This window comes from Chiroxiphia lanceolata, chromosome 5, assembly GCF_009829145.1.
Source record: "Chiroxiphia lanceolata isolate bChiLan1 chromosome 5, bChiLan1.pri, whole genome shotgun sequence".
Taxonomy (NCBI): domain Eukaryota; kingdom Metazoa; phylum Chordata; class Aves; order Passeriformes; family Pipridae; genus Chiroxiphia; species Chiroxiphia lanceolata.
The window spans coordinates 11,183,044-11,203,927 of record NC_045641.1 but is presented as its reverse complement, the minus strand read 5'-3'; the positions used below and the strand labels follow the sequence as shown (position 1 = coordinate 11,203,927).

General features: G+C 35.4%; 1 protein-coding gene across 2 annotated transcripts in view; it reads left to right on the top strand.

Annotated features, from left to right (window-relative positions):
* The window catches only part of GNAI1 (G protein subunit alpha i1), a 32,784-nt gene extending 13,156 nt beyond the window's left edge, over positions 1–19,628 (top strand). The window contains exons 2-9 of one of the 2 annotated variants that reach the window (XM_032687921.1): positions 5,755–5,797; positions 5,876–6,017; positions 10,576–10,733; positions 12,264–12,392; positions 15,106–15,235; positions 16,428–16,581; positions 17,472–17,686; positions 17,788–19,628. In XM_032687921.1, coding sequence (XP_032543812.1) covers positions 5,755–5,797; positions 5,876–6,017; positions 10,576–10,733; positions 12,264–12,392; positions 15,106–15,235; positions 16,428–16,581; positions 17,472–17,662 — 947 coding nt within the window. In that variant the 3' untranslated portion in view covers positions 17,663–17,686; positions 17,788–19,628. Of the gene's footprint in view, positions 1–5,754; positions 5,798–5,875; positions 6,018–10,575; positions 10,734–12,263; positions 12,393–15,105; positions 15,236–16,427; positions 16,582–17,471 lie in introns of both variants that reach the window. The other variant, XM_032687922.1, reaches the window with a different exon arrangement.
* Positions 19,629–20,884: the final 1,256 nt, after the last annotated feature.

The window sequence follows — 20,884 nt, the reverse complement described above, 5'->3', positions numbered from 1 at the left end:
TTGGGAGTTATCTCAGATCTTTTATCTGAGTCAGTCTGTAGTTTTAGAATATGTCACTTCTCTGGTTTGAACCAGTGCTGTAATCTGGGATTCACACTCTATTACTGCATGGCTACGTTACTGAAATATTTTCTTCCACATACTGTTCGTACAGATTCTTAACTTGCTCAAAGTTTCCTGACACATTCAAATTCCAGCAGCTATGGAAATTTCAAGACTAATGCCACCTTAGAAGTGATGAATACTGTCCAATTTTGGTTGATTATATGAAAACAGCAGGGAAGGGGAAAAGGAATATAAACTGCTAGGGTCAGCAGCTACCCCAGCATTAGAAGAATACAGGATGGTGGTAGATAAGAAGTATGGGTGGCTTCAAAAAGGGGGATTGGGAACACAGGGCAAAATAAAAAAATTCAGGGAGATAGAGCAGTGTGGGTGCTGGTGTCAGAAAATGTTTCATTTAGTGTTCGGTCTGGTGTATGTTGTATCAACAAGTTTCCACTGTGGATTTCCTGTCCCAGCAATTGATGTTTTGGATATAGTAACACTGATTAGCAGCTTGCATTCTGATTTAGATCTCATGTCTGGTAATGTGTCATGAGGTGATAAATTTAAGAGATTATACTTCCACATGATCTTCCAAGCTACAAAACAGTGTGCTTTTGTAAGAGATTACTGACCCCATAGCAGAAAGAGTAGAAATCAATGGGCACTTAACTTGTCTGTGACCAGTGGCAGTGAGGAACAGGCATCATTCAGCTTGTGCCTACTACTATGAAATTCCAGTGTCTGACAGAATTGGATAGGAGAGTTGTGGGGAGAGAACTTCACGGGAGGTGAATCCAAAAATTTACGAGTCAGTGTGTTTTATTTTAAATTTTGCATGTGTCTGTGCTTAAGTTAGTCTGGTCTAAGTGTCCTGTTCTACAAGCTGAAAAGCTGGCAAGCATCTGTAGAAAGTTTTGTATTAATTACTCTTGTCCATACTTGATCTCTCTTCTGACAACATACAGGGCTGTTCTACTTGTTTGTGGGTTCTGTTCCTTTGTCTGACTTAGTCAGTAGTTCAAAGTCAGCCCATTCTTTCTCTAGTTCTGATCTTTTTTTTTCTCAAAAAAAATTAAATCTATAGGGTTTTTACTGTGTTAGTGTTACAAGGAGTATATTTATGCTATTAGAAATTGTTGTACTTGACAGGCGGTTTCCTCCAAAGAGGGATACTGTGAACTTGAAGTTTCCTTTGTTTTTACTTTGGTATTTGACTGTTTCCTTCAGTAACCAATTAGCGAATGTGTCACACATTAGAAATGTTACTATTAAGATCTCAGCACTTACAAGCAGCAGTTTCTGCGCCTGAGTGCATAAAACATTTGTTCTAGAAATTTGTAGTTCTGGAATGCTTGCTATGTAGGCAGTGCGTGGGATAATAAATCATGAGACACTCTGTGTAGTTTAAAGTAACATTTTTGCTGATCTGTTAATTTTAATCAAATTATTAAATACTTAATTCTTTTTAAACACAGATTTGCTCCATTTGAAAAGTAAAAGAATATTCAATCTGTCTAAGATGGTATTTGCTACAATTTCGTAGTAATGAGTCATAGGCTGATAAAATCATTTAGTTTGGAAAAGAACCTTCAGATCAAGTCCAACCCTGTCTTTTAAGTTTTTTTCTGTAATTGGACAAATCACAGCTTGGAGAATCAAATACTGCTTTAGCTGTTCCTTAAATTTATTTGAGCTTTGCTAGTTTTACTTGGTTCCTTCAGAGGGATATACGCAAGGCAGATCTGTTAAATGGTTTTTTGATTGGGTTTTTTGAACATGAAGATGCTTTGATTTTTCTATTTCCGAAGCTGAAAATTGACTTTGAAAGAAAAATTCTAATACAAGCTTAATCCCTCTTTATTCAGATTCCCTGAGCTGTGGATGGTACAGTTGGGTCAGTCACAGGCCTGGGTTTGTGTGCTGGATCTGAATTCACCAAGTGCTGTCAGAAGTCAGACTGGATCCAAAAAAAAGTAAAAGACTGCTTTGAATAGTACTAACTGTGAAATACTGACATGTGAAGGTACTAAACTTTAATGCAGAAGACCCTTCAGGTTATAGTAGGATCTATGGGGAAAACATGAAATTGTGCTGATTAACTTGGATGTGCCTTGCTTCCACACTTTGTCAGTCTCCATAATGAAGCATAAGGATCTACCTACTTTCTGGCAAGCAGGTGTAGTTAAGAGTATTAGATTTAGTTCAAGTTATATTCTTATGGACTATGTGAACAAAAGTTTTAAAATTCTTCGCTCTAAATTAGATTTTCATAGGATGTGTTGCTTTTTTTTTTCTTTTTGAGAAACACATGAAAGACATAGTGTGCAAGAGAAAGGAAAATACTCATCAGTTATTAAACATTTTTTTGTGTGTTGACCTAACAGTTAATTTAGACCACCATTTAAAACTAAGCAAACGAAAAATGCCCACTATTCTTTTAAATTCAGAACTGATGTGCTGCTGTTCTTCTAGTCTGACCAGAACTGTCATGTCTTTTTATTAATGTTTTTGTTATACATAAATAGTAGCAGAGCCTGTAAGACTGTTCAAATTATTGACAGTAATGATGCTGAAATCAAGTATCACACTTAACTAGCAAGTGATAAATAACATCCCTTACTAGATGATTGAGGAATATACAGTCAAGTCAGTCTAAATTTGGGTAGGATTTGGTTGCAACAATACAGTCAGCTCTGACATTTTATATGCAACTGTCACATGTAATATTTAATACTGCTTGTTCCTGTCTAAAGCTTTCTAAAACAGGGTTAGTTCTCATTTTGCTTTATGGACAATTTATGTACGCTGAGATAAAGGAGGATATGTTAAAAGTGCATCTGTCAGAAAACCCGGCAGAACTCTGCATTCGGGAGTGCGAAAATAATGAACTTCCTTTCACTATGGGACACTGAGTAAGGTGTAATTTTCCTATATACTTTGCAAAGATTATTAGGAAAGCTGCAAGCATTTCAGTGTGCAAATAAAGGAAAAACCCAAACCAAACACAATCGTTTCTATTTTCTGTTAAATAATGTAGGGGAATGCACCTTCCAGGAACTCACTGTTGATGTTGAGTACTCGATAAAAAATGACTTAATTGTTCTTCATATGTATTCTGAGTGTTTGTGGTTACGTTACTGACTGGGCTTTTATGATAATTCTAGGTATTTGGTACATGTGAATTCTAACACTCATATCTGACTCAGAAAAAATGGACTAGAAAGTGTAAGACAAAAATAATTTCATTTTTATACTGTAACTGTCCCTGACACTGACCTGCTTGGTTAGTCAAATGTGACAAATTTTTAACAGAAAGAGCACTTTACAAGGTTATATAAATTTAATGCTGTAGTATATTTCTTAATATCTCCAAAATTGCTGTTTAATGCAGGGGAATATACTGTCTTCAAATTATTTGAATAAAAATAATACTGCAAAGGAAATTATAGTAATTTTGTTAATAAAGCTAATCTTTAAACTTTTGTCGCTCATTTGTGCATCAGTGCATGATTAGCTATTTTGAGATTGGGTGTTAATTTGATTTGTAAGTGCTTCAGATGTCTAAATAACGAATGACTTTTTTATTGGTGCCTCTGATTTCTGTTTATATCAATGTATTTCCAAGGCAGCTCAGAGTCTGAGAACTATTGCTGCTCTATAAAGAAACTTGCAGATATATAAAAAAATAAGTTTTTTGCTTGGACATTAGATAATGATGGCATTAGGCAGTCTTAGATGGATGTGACAGACCTTCTCTATTCCTTAGCTACTCAACTCTGAGCTCACCAGCTCCTCGTGATTCCAGTGCTCGTTATGCAATGTTGGAAGAAGGGAAGTGCAGCCACATCAGTAGCAGTGCTGGGGGGGAGGCGGGACAACTTTTGGCAGTCTTAAATTGGCCTGAGCCTGTCCTGAATTACATATTTGGTTCAGTAGGAGGAACATCTCAAAAGCATCACTGCACAGTGTACAAGTACAGAATACTCTGTTATACTGGCATGAAATAATAGATGTTAGAAGAAACCTCCACAAGTCATCTAGTTAAGCCCTTGGCTCAAAGCCAGGCTCACGTCGAAATGGATCAGGTTGCTCAGAGCCTTGGCCAGTTGAATCTTGTAGGTCTCCAAGGCTGCCTTTCTACTTCCTCCATGCGCAGTTGGTTCCAGTACAGTCTCTTCCATGGGAATAGGTCCCCTGCAGGTCTCCCCCTTCCCCCCTTATATCTGTGAAACTGCCTGTGCTGCAGATTCGTGATTGCCTCACATCTTTTTGTTGCGTATGTGTAATGAGTAACAAATTTACTTCTGCTTTAAACTGTCTTAAGCAGGTTTTATGGAGAGGACAGCAGTTGTACACACATCCAACCTTCTTCCTAATCTTTCTAGGATTAAAAAACCCCTTTCCTTGTAGCTTTTCCTAGAATGCCATGTGCAGCAGCCCTTTAAACAACTAAGTGACCTTCTACTGTTTTTTGTCTAGTTTGTCAGTATCTCATTTACTGCTGCTGCTGCTGCTGAGCGGGAGAACTGGATCCAGTACTTGATGCAGCATAATGAATGCTGACTGCTGGGGAAGAACAGCTTCTTTTGACTTGTCTGCAGTTTTGCCAGTGCAGCCGTGAAAGCTGTTGGCCAGGGTCAACCCAAACACCCACACAGCTGTGTGATAACTCTCCTCTCCCTTGGGATAAATTAAAAATAGAAGGAAGACAAGAAGACTCATGGATCAAGATAATGATGTTTTAATAGGAAAAGCCAGAGCTTGCACACACTAGCAAAGCAAAAAGAAGAATTAATTCCCTGCTTCCTACTGGGAGGCAGGTACTGGGCCACTTCCTGGAAAGTAGGGCCTTGGCATGCATAATGGTTGTGTGGACAGAATCATACAGTTGTTTACGTTGGAAAAGGCCAACTGTTAACTCAGCACTGCCAAGTCCACCACTAAACCCCAAGTGCCACATCTACACAGTTTTTAAATACCTCCAGGGATGATGACTCCACCACAGCTGTAAGAGTTTCATATATCTTTAGAGAAAGAAACAAACTAAAGATACATTGTTGAGACAGCAAAAATTACAATTTTTTTCCCCTCTGTCTGTAGACAGAGATACTAATTATTTTTGTAAGCTTTGTATTTTAACATAGCATTATTTTTTTTTTTTTAATTTATTAAGCACTAAGAATGGTATCAGGATGACTGACAAACCTTATGCCATCTGTTCTAACAAGAAGTAGGTTGGCTATGTTGGTTTATTCATGCAAGGGTCAAAAGAGGGTTATAAGGACTAGAGCTCTGAAGACTTTTAAGATGTTCATTTGCAACACGGAAGACCGTTAATGTGTGAAGAACTTATAAACTTTGTTTAGGTTTTGATTAAAAATGCAGCTAGAGGAACTGAGCTTCAGACTCCTTTGAAGTTGAGTGTCTTATCATCTGTTAGCATTAGAAACACCAGCAGACTGTGTAAAGATTATGTTCACTTCTGTAAAAAGAAAAGACATTTTAGAACTGAATGATTTGTTCTTAAAATGGCTTGATTTTGAAACTTCCACCTTAAGATGCGTTTTTATATTAAAAATCAATTTGTAATGTGTCCTTTTACCTATTGAAAGTTTTTATATTGGTTAAACAATTGAAGTGTAGAAACTAAGTGTATTTTCAAAGATTAATAAATGTCTAATGAATTTTCACACATTTATTTTTCAGGAGCTGGTGAATCGGGGAAAAGCACAATTGTCAAGCAGATGAAGTAAGTGTAGTAAAATACTATGACAGAGAAATATTTCTCTTTATGTGAACGGAGAATTTATTATTTTTTCTTCCGTAGGATTATCCATGAAGCTGGTTATTCAGAAGAAGAATGTAAACAATACAAAGCTGTTGTCTACAGTAACACCATTCAGTCCATTATTGCTATCATTAGAGCAATGGGGAGGTTGAAGATAGACTTTGGTGATCCAATCAGGGCTGTGAGTATTGAAGTACACACGCACACACACATACAGCTGAAATATCCATACTATTTCCTGAAAAAATCTTTTGATATTCAGAAATCTTCTTTGTAGGATACGAAGTCTCATTGAAAACTTTACATGGCAAGGTGACCTGTGGAGCAATCAACATTGGACTGATTCAGAACAACTGTTTGTTTTAGATACAATTTTCCAAATTCTGTCTAAACATCCGAGTCTTAGGGAGTTTTTCAAAAACATTAAACTATGCAGTCATTTCTGTATTTGTACAGATTTGTTGGCTGCTACATTCTGTAGGTCATTTCAGTTAGACATCTTCACATTCCTTAAAAAAACACAGCTGAAATAGGGAGGCATGTAGATACTGTCTGAATGTCTCTATTAGTTCATAGGCACAGCAGTGCCTGAAACATTTCCAGCCTCTGAACTGAATCCTGTCATACGGATTTCCAGTGTTGAGAACTTTATTTTACTCAAAGCAGAGACATGGGCCTAAACCTGATGCTGGTATCCCATGTTTTTCATTATACCAATCTTGGGATTTTTCCCAGGAAATGAGACCTTTTTCTGAGGTTTTCTTCACCTTTTCCATCTTATTTCATTTTATGTCCCACATGCAAACCTCTGATGGGTTTATTTGCCGTTCCACCTGTTTGAAACTGGTCTGTAGAATTGATATCTCCAGTCCTACCCCTGTGCTCTTATCTGTGGTGACTCTGATTACACCCACATCTGGTCAGGTGGTGAGGTGCTCAGAATATTTCTATAAAATGCTCAGTTTAGGTGTTTTTACTTGTCCTCTTGTTTCAGGACTGAGTGCAGTCTGTACTGCAGTGCTGAAATTGATCCCCAGAGCTGTCAGTCTGAGTAGTTAAGCTTAGTTCAGGATGTGTGCTTTTATCTCCTTTCCATAGAAATCAATGTCAGAACATGGAATGCTCACCAGTAAGAGTTTTGATGCAGGAACTTGTCATGTTGTGGCTGTCCCCCAGGAAAAATGGAGGAAGGGTTTTGCTGTTCATGTATTGAGATAAGTATGTAAGGTAGTCAGAGGGATATTTTGACTTAAGTTTTTTCTGTCATATTAATGTGGAATTACAGTTCGGAAGGAGAGGAGGGCCTTTAAGAAACAGTATGTAAATTCCTTATTCATGACAATCTTGTGTTCATTTTATTGATTGCTTGAAGAGCAAAATTTATAAATGTTAGAGAGTATTCCTTTAGTAATCTTGTGAAATGCAGTATGTATGGTTGTCATAAGGAAGACAAACATTCATGAGATTACATATAGTGAGTAATAAAGTTGTATCCGAAGTCTAAATCTGATTGGCAGTTAGCCAATTATAGCCATTTTTGTTATGTACATATGTTAATGATGTCTCTTCAGTTGTAAACATAAATAGGAAAAGCTTCATTTTCATTGATTATTCCTCTCTGCATTTGCTCTCGTGTTTGCTGTAGTCTGCCCTTTAAGACCAGAGTTTTCCAGGGCAGCAACAGCATCTCAGTGCTTGTTAGTTTGGTATTTTGCAGTGGAGTTCTTTCTGGAGTCTGGCAGTTAATGTTGCAAAGAGGCAGATGGTAGACTTATGTTGCTAAATACATAGTAAGAGAAAACGGAGGAGGAGTAAATTTAGGTGTTAGCAGATAAAATGACTAACAAGAAGATTTTGAGGGCTATGTTATACATGATGTCAGTTTGAAGTCATCTGAGTTTCTCAGCTTCAGAGAGCTATATAAATGATGAAGCAGACTTCTGTCAGTAATAATCTTAAAATAGCCATCCATCCCTTTGCACTTAGTCAAGTCTTGGTGGTCCAAATTCTTTTTTCTTTTCAGAGCATCACTGCTGTGGAACGTTAGTACTAGATTCTTGCCATTTATTAAGCCAGAAATGGAAAAAGTAGTACAGAGCTTCTGTTGTATATCAGTATCACTTGGAAAAAAAAAAAAAAGAAAAAAGTGTATTTATACCTCAGTTATTCTATTTTGTTTTGGAAAAAAAAACTTGAAAAGCTTGAAATTGTAACTCCTGGGGCAAAGTATTACATTAAGATTCTTTTGGGTGAATTTATGAGGTTTTTCCTCTAAATGGGATAAGTCTGTTTGGAAAATCATATACTCTTATTTTTGTCATAGGACTAATGGTAAAGCAGTGAGTTGAACATTTTCTTTTTTCAAGTTATTGAATCAAAGGAGTGCAGCTTACAACCAGCAGCTTCAATAATGATCAGTCTGGAATCTGGTGTATCTTTGTCCGTGCTACAGGACAGTACTTAAATAGAAACTGTGTTTTGAGAGACATTTAGCGAATGTGCTTCAAAGGACTGTGGACCACTTTCTGAATGTGAGATTTATGGTAATTAGAGGGACGGTTAAATTAGGTTTTTTACATTTCCTCATTTATGAAATCTGGTATAAAATGAGTGATACCTAGAGAGGAAGCTGCCCCATTCCAGTTAAAGATATTAAAGAAAAATATCTAGCATTGGTTAACAATGAAAGTAGGACTTGATCATTGTATACTGCCTCACTTGTGGTGTCTGTGGTAGTTGCCATCCTTAGCAAAAGGAGTACAGGCGTAACAGAGGCCGTTTCTTAATGTTTGGGCTTTTAAAGAGCTAAAATCAGCTCCCTTGTTTCACCTTCCTTTTCCCCTCTTGCCTGTTTGAGAGCGTGTAGAGATCAGAGAGCTATTTGAAATAGAGTAAATTTTGTATACTTGAAAGTCAGACCATGTTAGGCATAAAATGGCGTCATTTTTCGTGACAAAATTGGCTATCAGTTTCTAAGCTGTTTCCATCATGTGTTGTACATATTGTTGTATATATTGTCTCTTCTTCAAGATCTGCTGCTTCTGTGAATTGTAGGTTCTTGCCTTTGCATCCATAATTTTCAAGACCAGAATTATCATTCAGGTTTCTTTTATGCAGGCATATTGCTCAAATTACAGTCCCTGAGATCTGACTATCCAACCCTGAGATCTGATTATCCAACCCTTTGATCTTTAGGGTTCTGGTTTTTGTACATAATTATTATTGAAATCCATAGAATTTCTATTATTTGTCCACAATTTGTCCTGTCTATGTACAGTAATTAGTATTTTTGTTTAACAACTGTTCTTTTAGATTTCTACCAACTCTAGCTTTCAAAAGACACTTTCAACTATATATCAGATACCGGTTCTTCATATGTGTACCTACATATATATACATATATTTAAATCTCTTCAAGTTTGCCTCGAGTTGACTGAACTGCAAGCTTTGTGTTTTCAGCCTGTGAAATTCAGTATTACTCAATCTATCTGTAAACAATTTTTCTGTTAGCTTGCATGAACTTTGATTGTTTAAGTCTACAGTGGACAGTATCTTTAGAACAATCACTACTTAATGTGCTTATCCTGGAAATTTTTTTCCCACAGCTTAGTGTTTGAACAGCAGAGCAGTAGATTTTTCTACAGATTTGCACCTGTGTCTTCACTTACTGTTTTGTGGGAATAACCTTATGTGTTGCTTTTTTAAATCCTCCTCTTTCTTGAAATACTTTCAGTTCCCAGCTGATGTGTCAAAGACTCTCCCTTTCTCCTTTTCAGGTTCATTGTTCTCTTTCTTTTAATTACTGGACAAACAGTACATGCTGTGGGTAGTAGTGACAAGCCTCGAGTGTGATGGTTTTTCTGGCTGATGTACCTTGACATTAGATCACATACTGCAAATAACCAAGGTCAAGCAGCTCCCTGCAGCAGGGTACTAGTGTAGATCTTCCCTCTACCCAGCTGCTGTCTTTTTCCCAGCGCCTTACAGGTCTAATGTTAAGTTTTGTTGCTCAGTCAAAATTGGATGAAGGTACTAAACTGGTCACATTCTGTTAAAGGGGAATGGTAGATTTACATCCTGTACTCCATTAGCCTCACTCTCAAAGCCTGTCATTATAAATAGTTTTAAAATCCAGCATTTGCTCTTAAAAATCTTGATGTTTGTTTGATATTGCTTTACCAAGAAAATTTGGTGTCTGTAGAATAATTAGAGGTAATGAATATTTGTAGCTGATTTATATGGAAAGGTTTTAAGAACTGTTTTTCTAATTCCTGATACAAGATTTGGGAAGTGATTTTGTCACTTTCAAAGCTGTTTTTTGAAGCTTAAGTGTTTAATGTGTTATCTTTAGTTAATCTATATACATCTGCATTTCTGAAGGGTCTAGTCTGCAGTGTAAGCATTTTGTCCAGTATGTGGTATTTGATGAGAAATACAGTTAACTTTAGGCTTGAGCACAAAATATGTTACTGCTCCTATTTATGAAAACTTATTCAACTTATAAACTGATCAGAAGAAACTTTATCAGCAATGGCAAATTTTTAGTGTTGAAACACTTTGTGTTGTTGAAAAATGTGGGAATTGATATCCTATCGAGAACACTAAAACCAATTTCACTTTTTTTTTGTTTGGTTACATTCACATTTACCCGGTTAAGTAACTCATTTGCTGAATATCTTAGGTGATAATACATGTGTTTCTCAATATTTGTCTCTGCACTCTCTGTTTACATCCTAAAGGATGATGCTCGTCAGCTCTTTGTGTTGGCTGGAGCAGCAGAAGAAGGATTTATGACTGCAGAGCTTGCTGGAGTTATCAAGAGACTGTGGAAAGACAGTGGAGTTCAAGCTTGTTTCAACAGATCTCGAGAGTACCAGCTTAATGACTCTGCTGCCTAGTAAGTACTGCGTGACAGACAAGATTCTCTTGGCCTTCTAAGTAGTAGTTAAAGAAGTATAAATGTCATCTTTTGACAAGTTCTGCTCCCCCGTAGATGGAAACCACAGAAGTATCTGGACAAAGATACTGTCTGCTTGGGTCAAAATGCTGCAACTAGGCTTCGAGGTTGGAAAGGAGGAGGTGTGGTATAATTATGAACTTGTCGTGCTCTGACCAGGTGTTTCACCCTCTTAAAGAAGACAAAAATTGCTTTAAGATGCTTTAATAGCATTTTTATTACAAAAACATGACTTTTTGTACTACCTTTTCAGTATCTGAACGTGTCCAGAAAACTTGATCTGAATTTGTATTACCAAGGATACTACTTTCATGTTCATAATAGAGTTTCTCCTATAGTTCAACATTGCTGCATTTTCTTTGTTAATTAATGGTCTCTATTAGAAATGTGTTGAGGAAAGGTAACAATCAGGATGTATCTTTTATGCTAGGGCACTTCAGTAAAAAAATAAAATAATAAGGAACTAAGGGTGGCAGAAATAAGATTGTGTGGCAGCAAGTAATGATAAGTCAGTCAAGGAAAGTGTCCACCAAGGGAGAGTTAAGATGGTAAAGAATGGCATAGCAGTGACACTGCTTATAGTGCAATTTTTTTAAAGCTTTATAATTCTGAAGTAATTTGTAGTGTTTGAAGTTATTTCTCACTTTCTTGTATAAAGTTTATTCAATATGAAGCACTCCGTTTGGAGTTTAAATTACTCTCCTCTGGTACCCTCCCGTGTTCTATTTTGTTGTTTTAGATATCTCTGCCTCCAGTTTCATAAGAAAACTGTTCTTTTAGCCATACAGTTGTATCCTTAAAATTGCTAACTTGTTACACAGAAAGTAGAACATAATGCCTTCCCTATTTACTATGGGAACAGCAAAAGTAAGCACAAGTAAGATTTGTATGGTTTTTAGAAGCACTGGTCTTGGCCTACATTGCAAGAATTTTGGCAATGGAAGCATATTATTGTAAAAAATATGTGTAATTAGAAATTCTCAATAGAAAGTTGATTGTTATGTATAAGGCATTTTCTTAAACACATTAATTCTGGCCAAAACACTGAGTTGTTCTTTTCATACCTATTATCAAATCTGGGGTAATTTTGGGGCTTTGTTTACAGTTCAAAGTAACTGATAGTTCATTAGGTTACAAAGATAAAGGTGTTCTTCTAATTAGTGCAAACAGCACTGATGTATGTGGAACCATGTTTGCATTTTGGGATTTCCAGTTTGTAGTGGAATAAATTGCTTAAGTTTTCTTTCATCTAGGATGAAATATTGTTGTGTCTCTAAAGCTTATTTTGGAAATAAAACTTGGAAATTTTAATGAATAACGTGTCTAGATTTTTTGTCTTACGTCAGAGAAAACTATTTTATAAAATTCAAGGACAGTGTAATGGATGGACCTAGAACTTCTGTAATTCTTTGTAATTATTTTGTTACAATTTTATGAATAACTGAAAACAGTATTTATTTTTACCTTTAGTTACTTGAACGACTTGGACAGGATAGCACAAACCAGCTACATTCCAACTCAACAGGATGTTCTCAGGACTAGAGTGAAAACCACAGGAATAGTGGAAACTCACTTTACTTTCAAAGATCTTCATTTTAAGTACGTAAATCTTGCAACATGATCATCTATCTGTTACAGTTCCTGTAAAATTCTAGAATACGACTTTCAATGGTGTAATTTAACAAATTTGTCTAACCCGAAGTTAGATTGGTTTTCCCTCTGTTTCTTTAAAAAAAAAAAATTCCTCATGCTGGACTCAGTTTTCTGAAGGGATATAATAGTTGTTGGAACTTCAGTAAATGTTTTGGGTTTTTTGGAAGCATTTTGTAAAGATGCTTTTTATGTAAATTAAATCCGTTTGTCCCCCAGCCTGTGTTGACATCGGGGTTTCCCTGACCCAGGTGCACCATTCATGGTGAAAGCATCAAAATAGTCTGCCTCCTACTGGTGAGGAAGAATGAGAAGAAAACTCAGTAAAACACACATTAAATTACATGAAATCACATTTAAACTATGCAGAAATTGTTATCAGCATATCTATATAATATGTTTCTTTAGTATCTTTATGGAAAATATTTCTTTTTCATGGAAATGTGTATCAAGTACTGTAATAGGTATGCTACAGGACCATCAGTACTGTGTAAATATGTTTTGTTTCCTTGTTTTAAGGTTTAAGTGTACAAAATCTGTATTAATCCACAAAAGAATACCTGATAAATGGGAATGTTTCTCTTGAAAACCTGAGGAGAGTAGTCCTCAGCCAAGCCTGAAGAGAGGTCTTCAGTATTCTGAGGAGCACTTCATCTTCTCACTCACTTTCTAATGTTTCTTCTTCAGCTCCCTATTGTAGATGGGTCCAGTCTGTGCTGATTATCAGGGCTGTTACAAGGACCATGGGATTCTGCTTCTGTAAAATGTGTAACTTTGAGACAGGCCTGTGGAAGTATTTAGCTGTAATGTTGTACATTTAAACACCTGTACCTGTGCTTTAGGAGACAGGCTTAATGAGTTATTGGAAGGGCTTGAAATATACCCTGACATAACATTGAAAAGAACTTCTAAGATGAACCAAAGTCATGAAAGGCTTCATTATTGTAAGGCAAGGGTACATAAACATGACTAGCTGTGCAGTATCAATTTCTTTCATAATCTTTTCTTTCCTGTTCTTCTGTATGTGTTTAGATTCTTTGAGATTGAGCCTCAATTCAGCCTTCTCTATAAAGTGCTTAGCATAACTTTGATTATTGATTCAATCCAAAATGCAAATAGCTAGTCTTCATCCTGTTTCTATAGACTATTCCAGAAGTTGAGTCTGATGATTTACTACTTTTGTCTTCAAAGAACACCTTTTTTTTTTTTTGTAGAAATGTTAATTCTTACAGAAATTCATCTGTTAGTATGAAGTTATAAAGCATAGCATTAGAATGACAGAAGTAACAAGTAAAATGAAGGTATTAATTATTAAGGTATACAGGTACAAAATATCTTCCTAGGGGTACAGCCATCATTAATTATTTGAGAAGCAGGACAAGGTGGCTGCCTTGCATTTATATAGGGTAATATCCAAAGGCGTCCTCTCAAAGATATCTCTGAAGGTAAGGAACACTTCTAAGGAATCCTTTTTTCCTTTTTAAATTCTAACAGGAATAATCTTTCAAGCCATTTTTAACATGGCATTGTCCCAATGTAGAACATTAAATGGGCAATGAGCATTGTCACACCATAGTGTATCCCAGTAGAAGACCTTATTAGAGGTTACGAGGTTTCTGACAGTTTTTTGATGATAAAGCAAAGGGACTTTGTTTTCCTTCTGATTTGTTTCCTTCTCTACTTATTTTTACTCTGTTTTTTCAAATTAAAATCTAGCAACTTGGAACACTTGATTTGTAAAAATAACAAGTGTAATTAAAATCCTTCGAGTGCAATTTACCTAGTTGTGTAGTACACTAACATTAAATTGGTAAGGTTTTATCCGTGTGCCCCACCTTCCAATCTTACAGCTCAGGGAAAAACAGGAAAGGGGGATAATAAAAAAATACAAGTCAGTTTTAGTAAGTGTATCATATGAAAGACTTAATTGCATTTCCAAACAATGCATTTATTAGAGGGGAAAATGAGAGTTGTTTTTACTCTGTAATCCTTTTTTTGTCTTTTAAGATAATTTTGAAAATAATTAAAGCATGTCTTAAAAAAAAAAATCTCATTTAAACATGACCAGTTGAAGAATGGATTTAAGTTGTAATTTGATTTAGAAGAGAGAGGTGCTGAACCTCACCAGAATTTAGAGTTGAGATCTAAAATTTATTTTCTACAAATTTAATTATATATTTTAATATTCAGAATACGAAAACATCAATAATAAAGTCAGTGTTGCCTGTATTCAACTTCCTTAGTTCTGCATTATTTCCAAGTATTGAAAAAGGCACCACTCTTCTCTTAAAGAATCTTACATTTTTGTTCAGTATCTTTTATTATTTTAGACTTTTTAGTAAAGCTAACTCTGTATATTTTTGTTTTTTATAGATTACAATTAACTTTGTTAATGAAATATATTATTGTAAATAATTAATCTTGTTTAGCTTTCATCTCATACCTCCTCATACTCTCTAAAATATATAGGAAGGCTTTTAAGGCTTTATTAAAATTGGGGGTTTTAATGAGAAAAATAGTAATAAATGTTGCAGATTTTTATATCCTTTTTAAAATGTTGTGCTCAGACTTACATATCTGATATTTTCAGATTTTATTGGTTAATGTACAGAAAGCTAGAAATTCCAAAGTTCATTCCCTGCTTTGTGCTTCTGTTTCACAGAATGTTTGATGTTGGAGGCCAAAGATCAGAGCGGAAGAAGTGGATTCATTGTTTTGAGGGTGTTACAGCAATTATTTTTTGTGTGGCACTGAGTGATTATGACTTGGTCTTGGCTGAAGATGAGGAAATGGCAAGTACTGCAATGTTGAAGAAGGGAACAGTTGTTGGATAGAAGCTGAATAAGTTTGGAAGGAAAGCTATAAATATGTCTTCTGGAGTATTACTGCTTTTTAAGATGTATGGCTTGTGCAGGAGGTCCCAGGAATGGTGATAGGATTCATGCCTTCAGGTTTCAAAGTATTTCCTCATATTCTCAGAAGGAATACTAAGAGACAAGTATTCTTTGCAGCTACACTTTCATGTTTTAAAGGATGCATAAGTTAATGAGGATGCATTGTCAGTAATACGCATTTTAGTCTCTTTAGGGATACTAGAAGTACAGAGTAAGAACTTTCTTGACTTATCTGTATCTACTTTGTTTTGTTTTTCCTTCCTTCCTCAGTCTTCAGTTTTTGCATCTTTCTAAATATGTTTCTCTGATCTCAGTTGCAGAAATTTTTCTCTTCCTTCTCCCTTCCACCCCCCTCTGCTCCTTTCTCCTCTTTCAAGGGTTTACTCCTTCCATGTCACTGTGCACAGGGTGCATTTTACTGTCTGAGTGGTCTGAAGTGATGCTTGTCTATTGTGTGTGAATCATTTAACAGACTTTTGTGCTCTTCCTCGTGTTCTGCAACCTCCTATAAAATATAATTTGGGGAGGAAAGAGAAATAAGAAAACCTTTCAAGTCAAATGTAGTTAAAGAAGGTTGTACTAGTATCCTGCTACTTAAATGGCTGGAACTTGGCCAAAGTACTTACGTATTGGATAGTTTTTCTACAGAGTTAAGAATTATGGTAAGAGGAAAAAAACCTGCTTACTTGATTCACTACTCTTGTAGAACTTTTTTTTCTTCTTCTGGAATATCAGCTAGGTGCAGAATTCATTTTCAATTTCCAGAAGATCTGATCAGTATTAAGAAAAATTCATGTAACTCAGCAATTCTTGTAGAATATCTCTACTGCGAAATGTCAAAACACAGTAAATACTAGAAACTTCAACCTGAAAATGAGAAAAAGTAGTTGCTTAAACCGGGCTTGTAGAAGTGGTCTTTGTGGTGGTCTTGGCTTCTCTGTATTTCCCTGTGGTAAAATGTGATTTCATTTGCTAAAAACTTAGTTTTGTAACTTACCTGGTTCATTTGTAACTAATCAAAAATATGAATCATGATTTTACTACCAAAGTTTGATAAAATGCAAAGAGATGTGTTTTTTTCCAATTACAGAATCGGATGCATGAAAGCATGAAATTGTTTGACAGTATCTGCAACAATAAATGGTTCACAGACACTTCTATTATTCTATTCCTGAACAAGAAGGATCTTTTTGAAGAAAAAATCAAAAGAAGTCCTCTCACTATTTGCTACCCTGAATATGCAGGTATTAGAGGGGGTGCAGGTGTCAAGTTGTTGGATTTTTTGTTAAATTATGTAGTTTTTGATGGACAAATCATGAGTTGAATAACTCTAGGCATCTAAAATATTTATATGAAATGAAGTTTAGGATGGGGAATTGTTTTTATGGATCACAAGTAAAATAGGGCTAAGTCTTTTTAACCATGTGAAATAATGCTGGTCCACTGATAGCATTTACATGGTACTGCTACAACTCTTCAGGCTAATTTATTTAACCCATTCTTATTTCTGATATTGTCTTGTTTTAGTACTTAGACGTAAGTAGGAAACCCTGAGGACACATGAGAGTTTTATTTGAACAGGGAGTGTACATACATTTTGAAGTAGGTGGCTTACTCAGGAAATACAGAGCAAAAGAGGATGAATTCACTTGAACAAGTCTTAGCCTTTTTATGTATTGTTTTCATTGTAACTTTAAGCTCTGGTACAGAAAATAGCATGTTGGAGGTAAGAAGCTTAGAAATACGTATGCTAAATGTTTTTAATTGTGTGGGGGGAAAACCCAAACCTTTTAAAAACATAAAAACTGAAAGCAAGTTAAGTGAATTCAGGAAACAAAATATCCTAATCTAGGGGACAGTGATGGGTCATTAATGACTTTGTTCCTCTGTCACTGAAGTAAATGGAAAGACTTCCTAGAACTGGAATTGAATACTTAGGTTTTATTCTTACGAATGCATCTAAAAGGTTTCCTTCAAAGTTTTTTAATGGTATCTTTAAGCAATGGCTGTGGAATTACTCTTCTTCAGGTTTAGGTTAACAATTTCCAAAGAACCACTTCCTTCAAGGATACAATATGCATGTTACTCTTTTGCAGTTTGAAACCTGCTTACTGAGCAATTTTTTTTCTTCTAGGGTCAAACACTTATGAAGAAGCAGCTGCATACATTCAGTGTCAGTTTGAGGATCTGAACAAGAGAAAAGACACAAAGGAAATCTACACTCACTTCACTTGTGCCACAGACACAAAAAATGTGCAGTTTGTTTTTGATGCTGTAACTGATGTCATTATTAAAAATAACCTTAAAGACTGTGGCCTCTTCTGAGAACAGACAAGAGGTTGTTAAATGGTAAATTACATGCCTGAAAACAGGACTTAGGCATTTGGAATATGCCCATGCTGTGTAAAACCTGCATAGATATACTTAATTCTCTTTTATTTTGTTTTTAGGTTTGAAGATCAACTTCGCACAATTCTAATCTGATTCTTTTCAAGGTGAAAGAAGTACAAAATACGTTGTGCTGAATGATAGATCAGTACTGTACTTGCCTGTTTTAACAGCTTTATTTATGTTCGTCTTGTAAATTTAAGTAATTAGTTAACACTGAGATGTCAGTTGATTGTATGTAAACTTACAATTGTAGTAATGTATTTGTATAAACGTTGAACGGAATATTTTAGTAAGTTGATGTCCTCTAAAACATTCCTCTAAAATTTCCATGTTTTCTGAAGATACTCTTAGAGGAGACAGACACTTTTTGCCTTGGAATTATTTAAACATCTTGTAAAATTAAATTTTCTTTTCATCTTAAGGGTGCATGCTGCCTTATTCTTTACTTTCGTTGGTAATACTGTACATGGCGTTTGCTTTTTTGATATTTAAACAGCCTCATACACCTGCTCAGACTTAAAGAAACATAACCAATAAAACTTGTTTTTTGCCTTAAGTTTTGAAAAAAATGTTTTTATAAATTCAAGATAAATGCAAAGATTATTTTAAAATTTAAATGAAATTCACATTTTATGAAATGTGGGCTTGCAGTCTTTGCAGTGGAAATGTGGCAACACTGGGAAATTGAAGTTTAAGGTTCAGCTATCACAAGAGCTGATGGAAATGCAAAAAGGAAGTTGTTAAAACTAGTTATATCAATAAAATATTTTTTGAAGCTGTGGTCTTTACTCAGTGGAGTGAATGGAAAAACTACCTTTGGGGTTTTTTAAATAGACGGTTAGCAAAGGCTGGACTTCAGAGTAATGTCTTTTCTGTTTATTTAAGAAGTAAATTCATGTTCTCCTTACACATTTTGCTATTTTCTGATAATAAAACTAGTTTGCTAATTTAATAACGATAGAAATACTGGGTTCTCCCACAAGACATGGTAAAGTGGCTTCACAGATTTCAGCAGTTTTCTGTTGCATATAATAAGATTCTTCAGTATTTTGGATAGGGTGTTTAAGTAACTTAGAAGTGCTGATCCTTTAATTTCCTCTTTAATTGTTAGTAAAGTCTCACAGTTTCTTACAATAATAAGTTAAAGAATATAATTTTCTTCTGGTTATGCTTTCATTATGTGATTTGCTATCTTAGGTACATATCATCCATTACCTTATGGATAGTGCCAAAATTGATTTATTTTTTTTTTTTATTAATACAGATTTTAAAAGGAATAAGCTTCTAATTGTAAATAAGTTGATGGTTGTCTTAAATGTCTGTCATCTAGAAAATACAAACCTACCAAACTTGGAAATACGATTTTCTATAATTGTTAAAATATTTCAGGCAGCTACAGTACACCGTAAGTTCTTTGAGAAGTAAATAAGTCTTGGAACCTGTGGCTATTTTTCTATATTATATTAGCATTTTTGTTCTTAGAAATGTTCAAAATATTTAAGTCTCTGTTCCGTTGTTTAATTTTTGATTGTATGTGTGTTTTAGTTAGGCTTCAGCTTGAGTAAAACTTACCTGCACTTCTCATTCTTTAATGTTTCCTTTGTTAGGTACAGATTTGCTAAATGTGTTTTAAATGTAAGATTAGAAAGGAGGTAACTTAATGCTGGAGGTTGTTAAATACATTGATGCATTATGAGCTCTTTCAGCAGTTATAGTAAGCAATCTGTATATCCTGGGCTGCTTTTAATTGTGCTTTACAGTTCTGGATATGATTTTAAATCTCACTGAACTACTTTGTGGAATTGTATTTACACCTACGTTCAAGTTGGTTTTTGTACTTAATGTAAAACAAAAATTGGGATTAATCAAATTAAATAAATCTAAATTTTGTGCCTTGCTTGAAAGAAATGTTTTTCTTTAAATGTGCTGATGGAAATCTTTTTGCATCCATCCTGTGGAGGTAACTAGGGAGTAAAAATGAGAAGATAGGAAGTCAAAAGTAAATTCAAAAACTTTGTGCTAGAAACAATAACATAAAAATGAGAATAAGTAATGTTTATTAATGACTTAATATATTTCCTTTACTATTGTTCCAACACCTTCAGTTGAAGAATTTTTGGAATTTCATAACTAGTGCTTTCTGAAGGATTTGCATCTTAATACAGAACAAAATTGCGCAATAATTTTGCTCACTAGTCCAGACAGAAAATCTTGTTTTTTCTGCCCTGATGGGTGGCCAGCAGGTATGTTTCCTTGGAGATGTGCTGTGCTGGTTGATCAGTCTTTGTCCAGAGATGAAAGTTGTCAGCCAAGGCCACTACTCTAGGAAAAGCTACAAGAGGACTTGCATTCTGTTGTGGGGGGAGCCACACACTTAGTTTTCACTGCAGCTGCAATAAGGCTCCACTCCATCTCTGTTCCATCAGGAGCATCCTTCTGTGTCAGAGCACTGCAGAAAAGTGGGGAAATGCTGCAGGTGCACCACTGGCTGAGAAGGACAGTCTTGTCCCTCAGCAACCTGAGCCCCCCTTCTCTTCCAGTTCCCTATTTGTCTCATTTCTTCATGCAGTGTTCAGGCAAACTGCTTTTTCTAGCCTTACACGGGAAGGCTCCCTCTACTAGCTTAGATATTCCCTCAGGCTATCATAAATATTGTAAATTTAGTATATGTAAAAAATCAGAGCCTTACGGAGGCTTCTCCAGCCCTTGTGGTCTTGTATACATCCGTGGTTGAAGTCTCGCATTAAAATGCATCTGTCTTTAAAAAAATAGCTATTTTTAAGGGGCTTAACATTGTAGAAGGATGGTTTGAAAAATTTACTCTTTGACTTCATGATGCTACCTATGGAATTAGGAGGAAACTTGAGGTTAAATGTAGTAACCTTTTAGTAAGTAAAACAGTGTCCAGGATCACAGAATGGGAGCAATGTAGCATTTGTTGGGTTGTGGTTTCTGTTTCCATGTATGCAATTAGCAGCTTCATGATTTAAATTCTACATAAAACCTTAAGGAGCAAAAGAGATCCATCTGCAGCATGAACAGCATGGTGGGTAGTGTGCTAGAATTGGGGAAAATTAAAGGATAAGTATCTGTTCCAAATCAAGCAAAAAGGAAACCCTGCCAAGATGCTGCCTGTCCTACTGTGTGGATATCTCT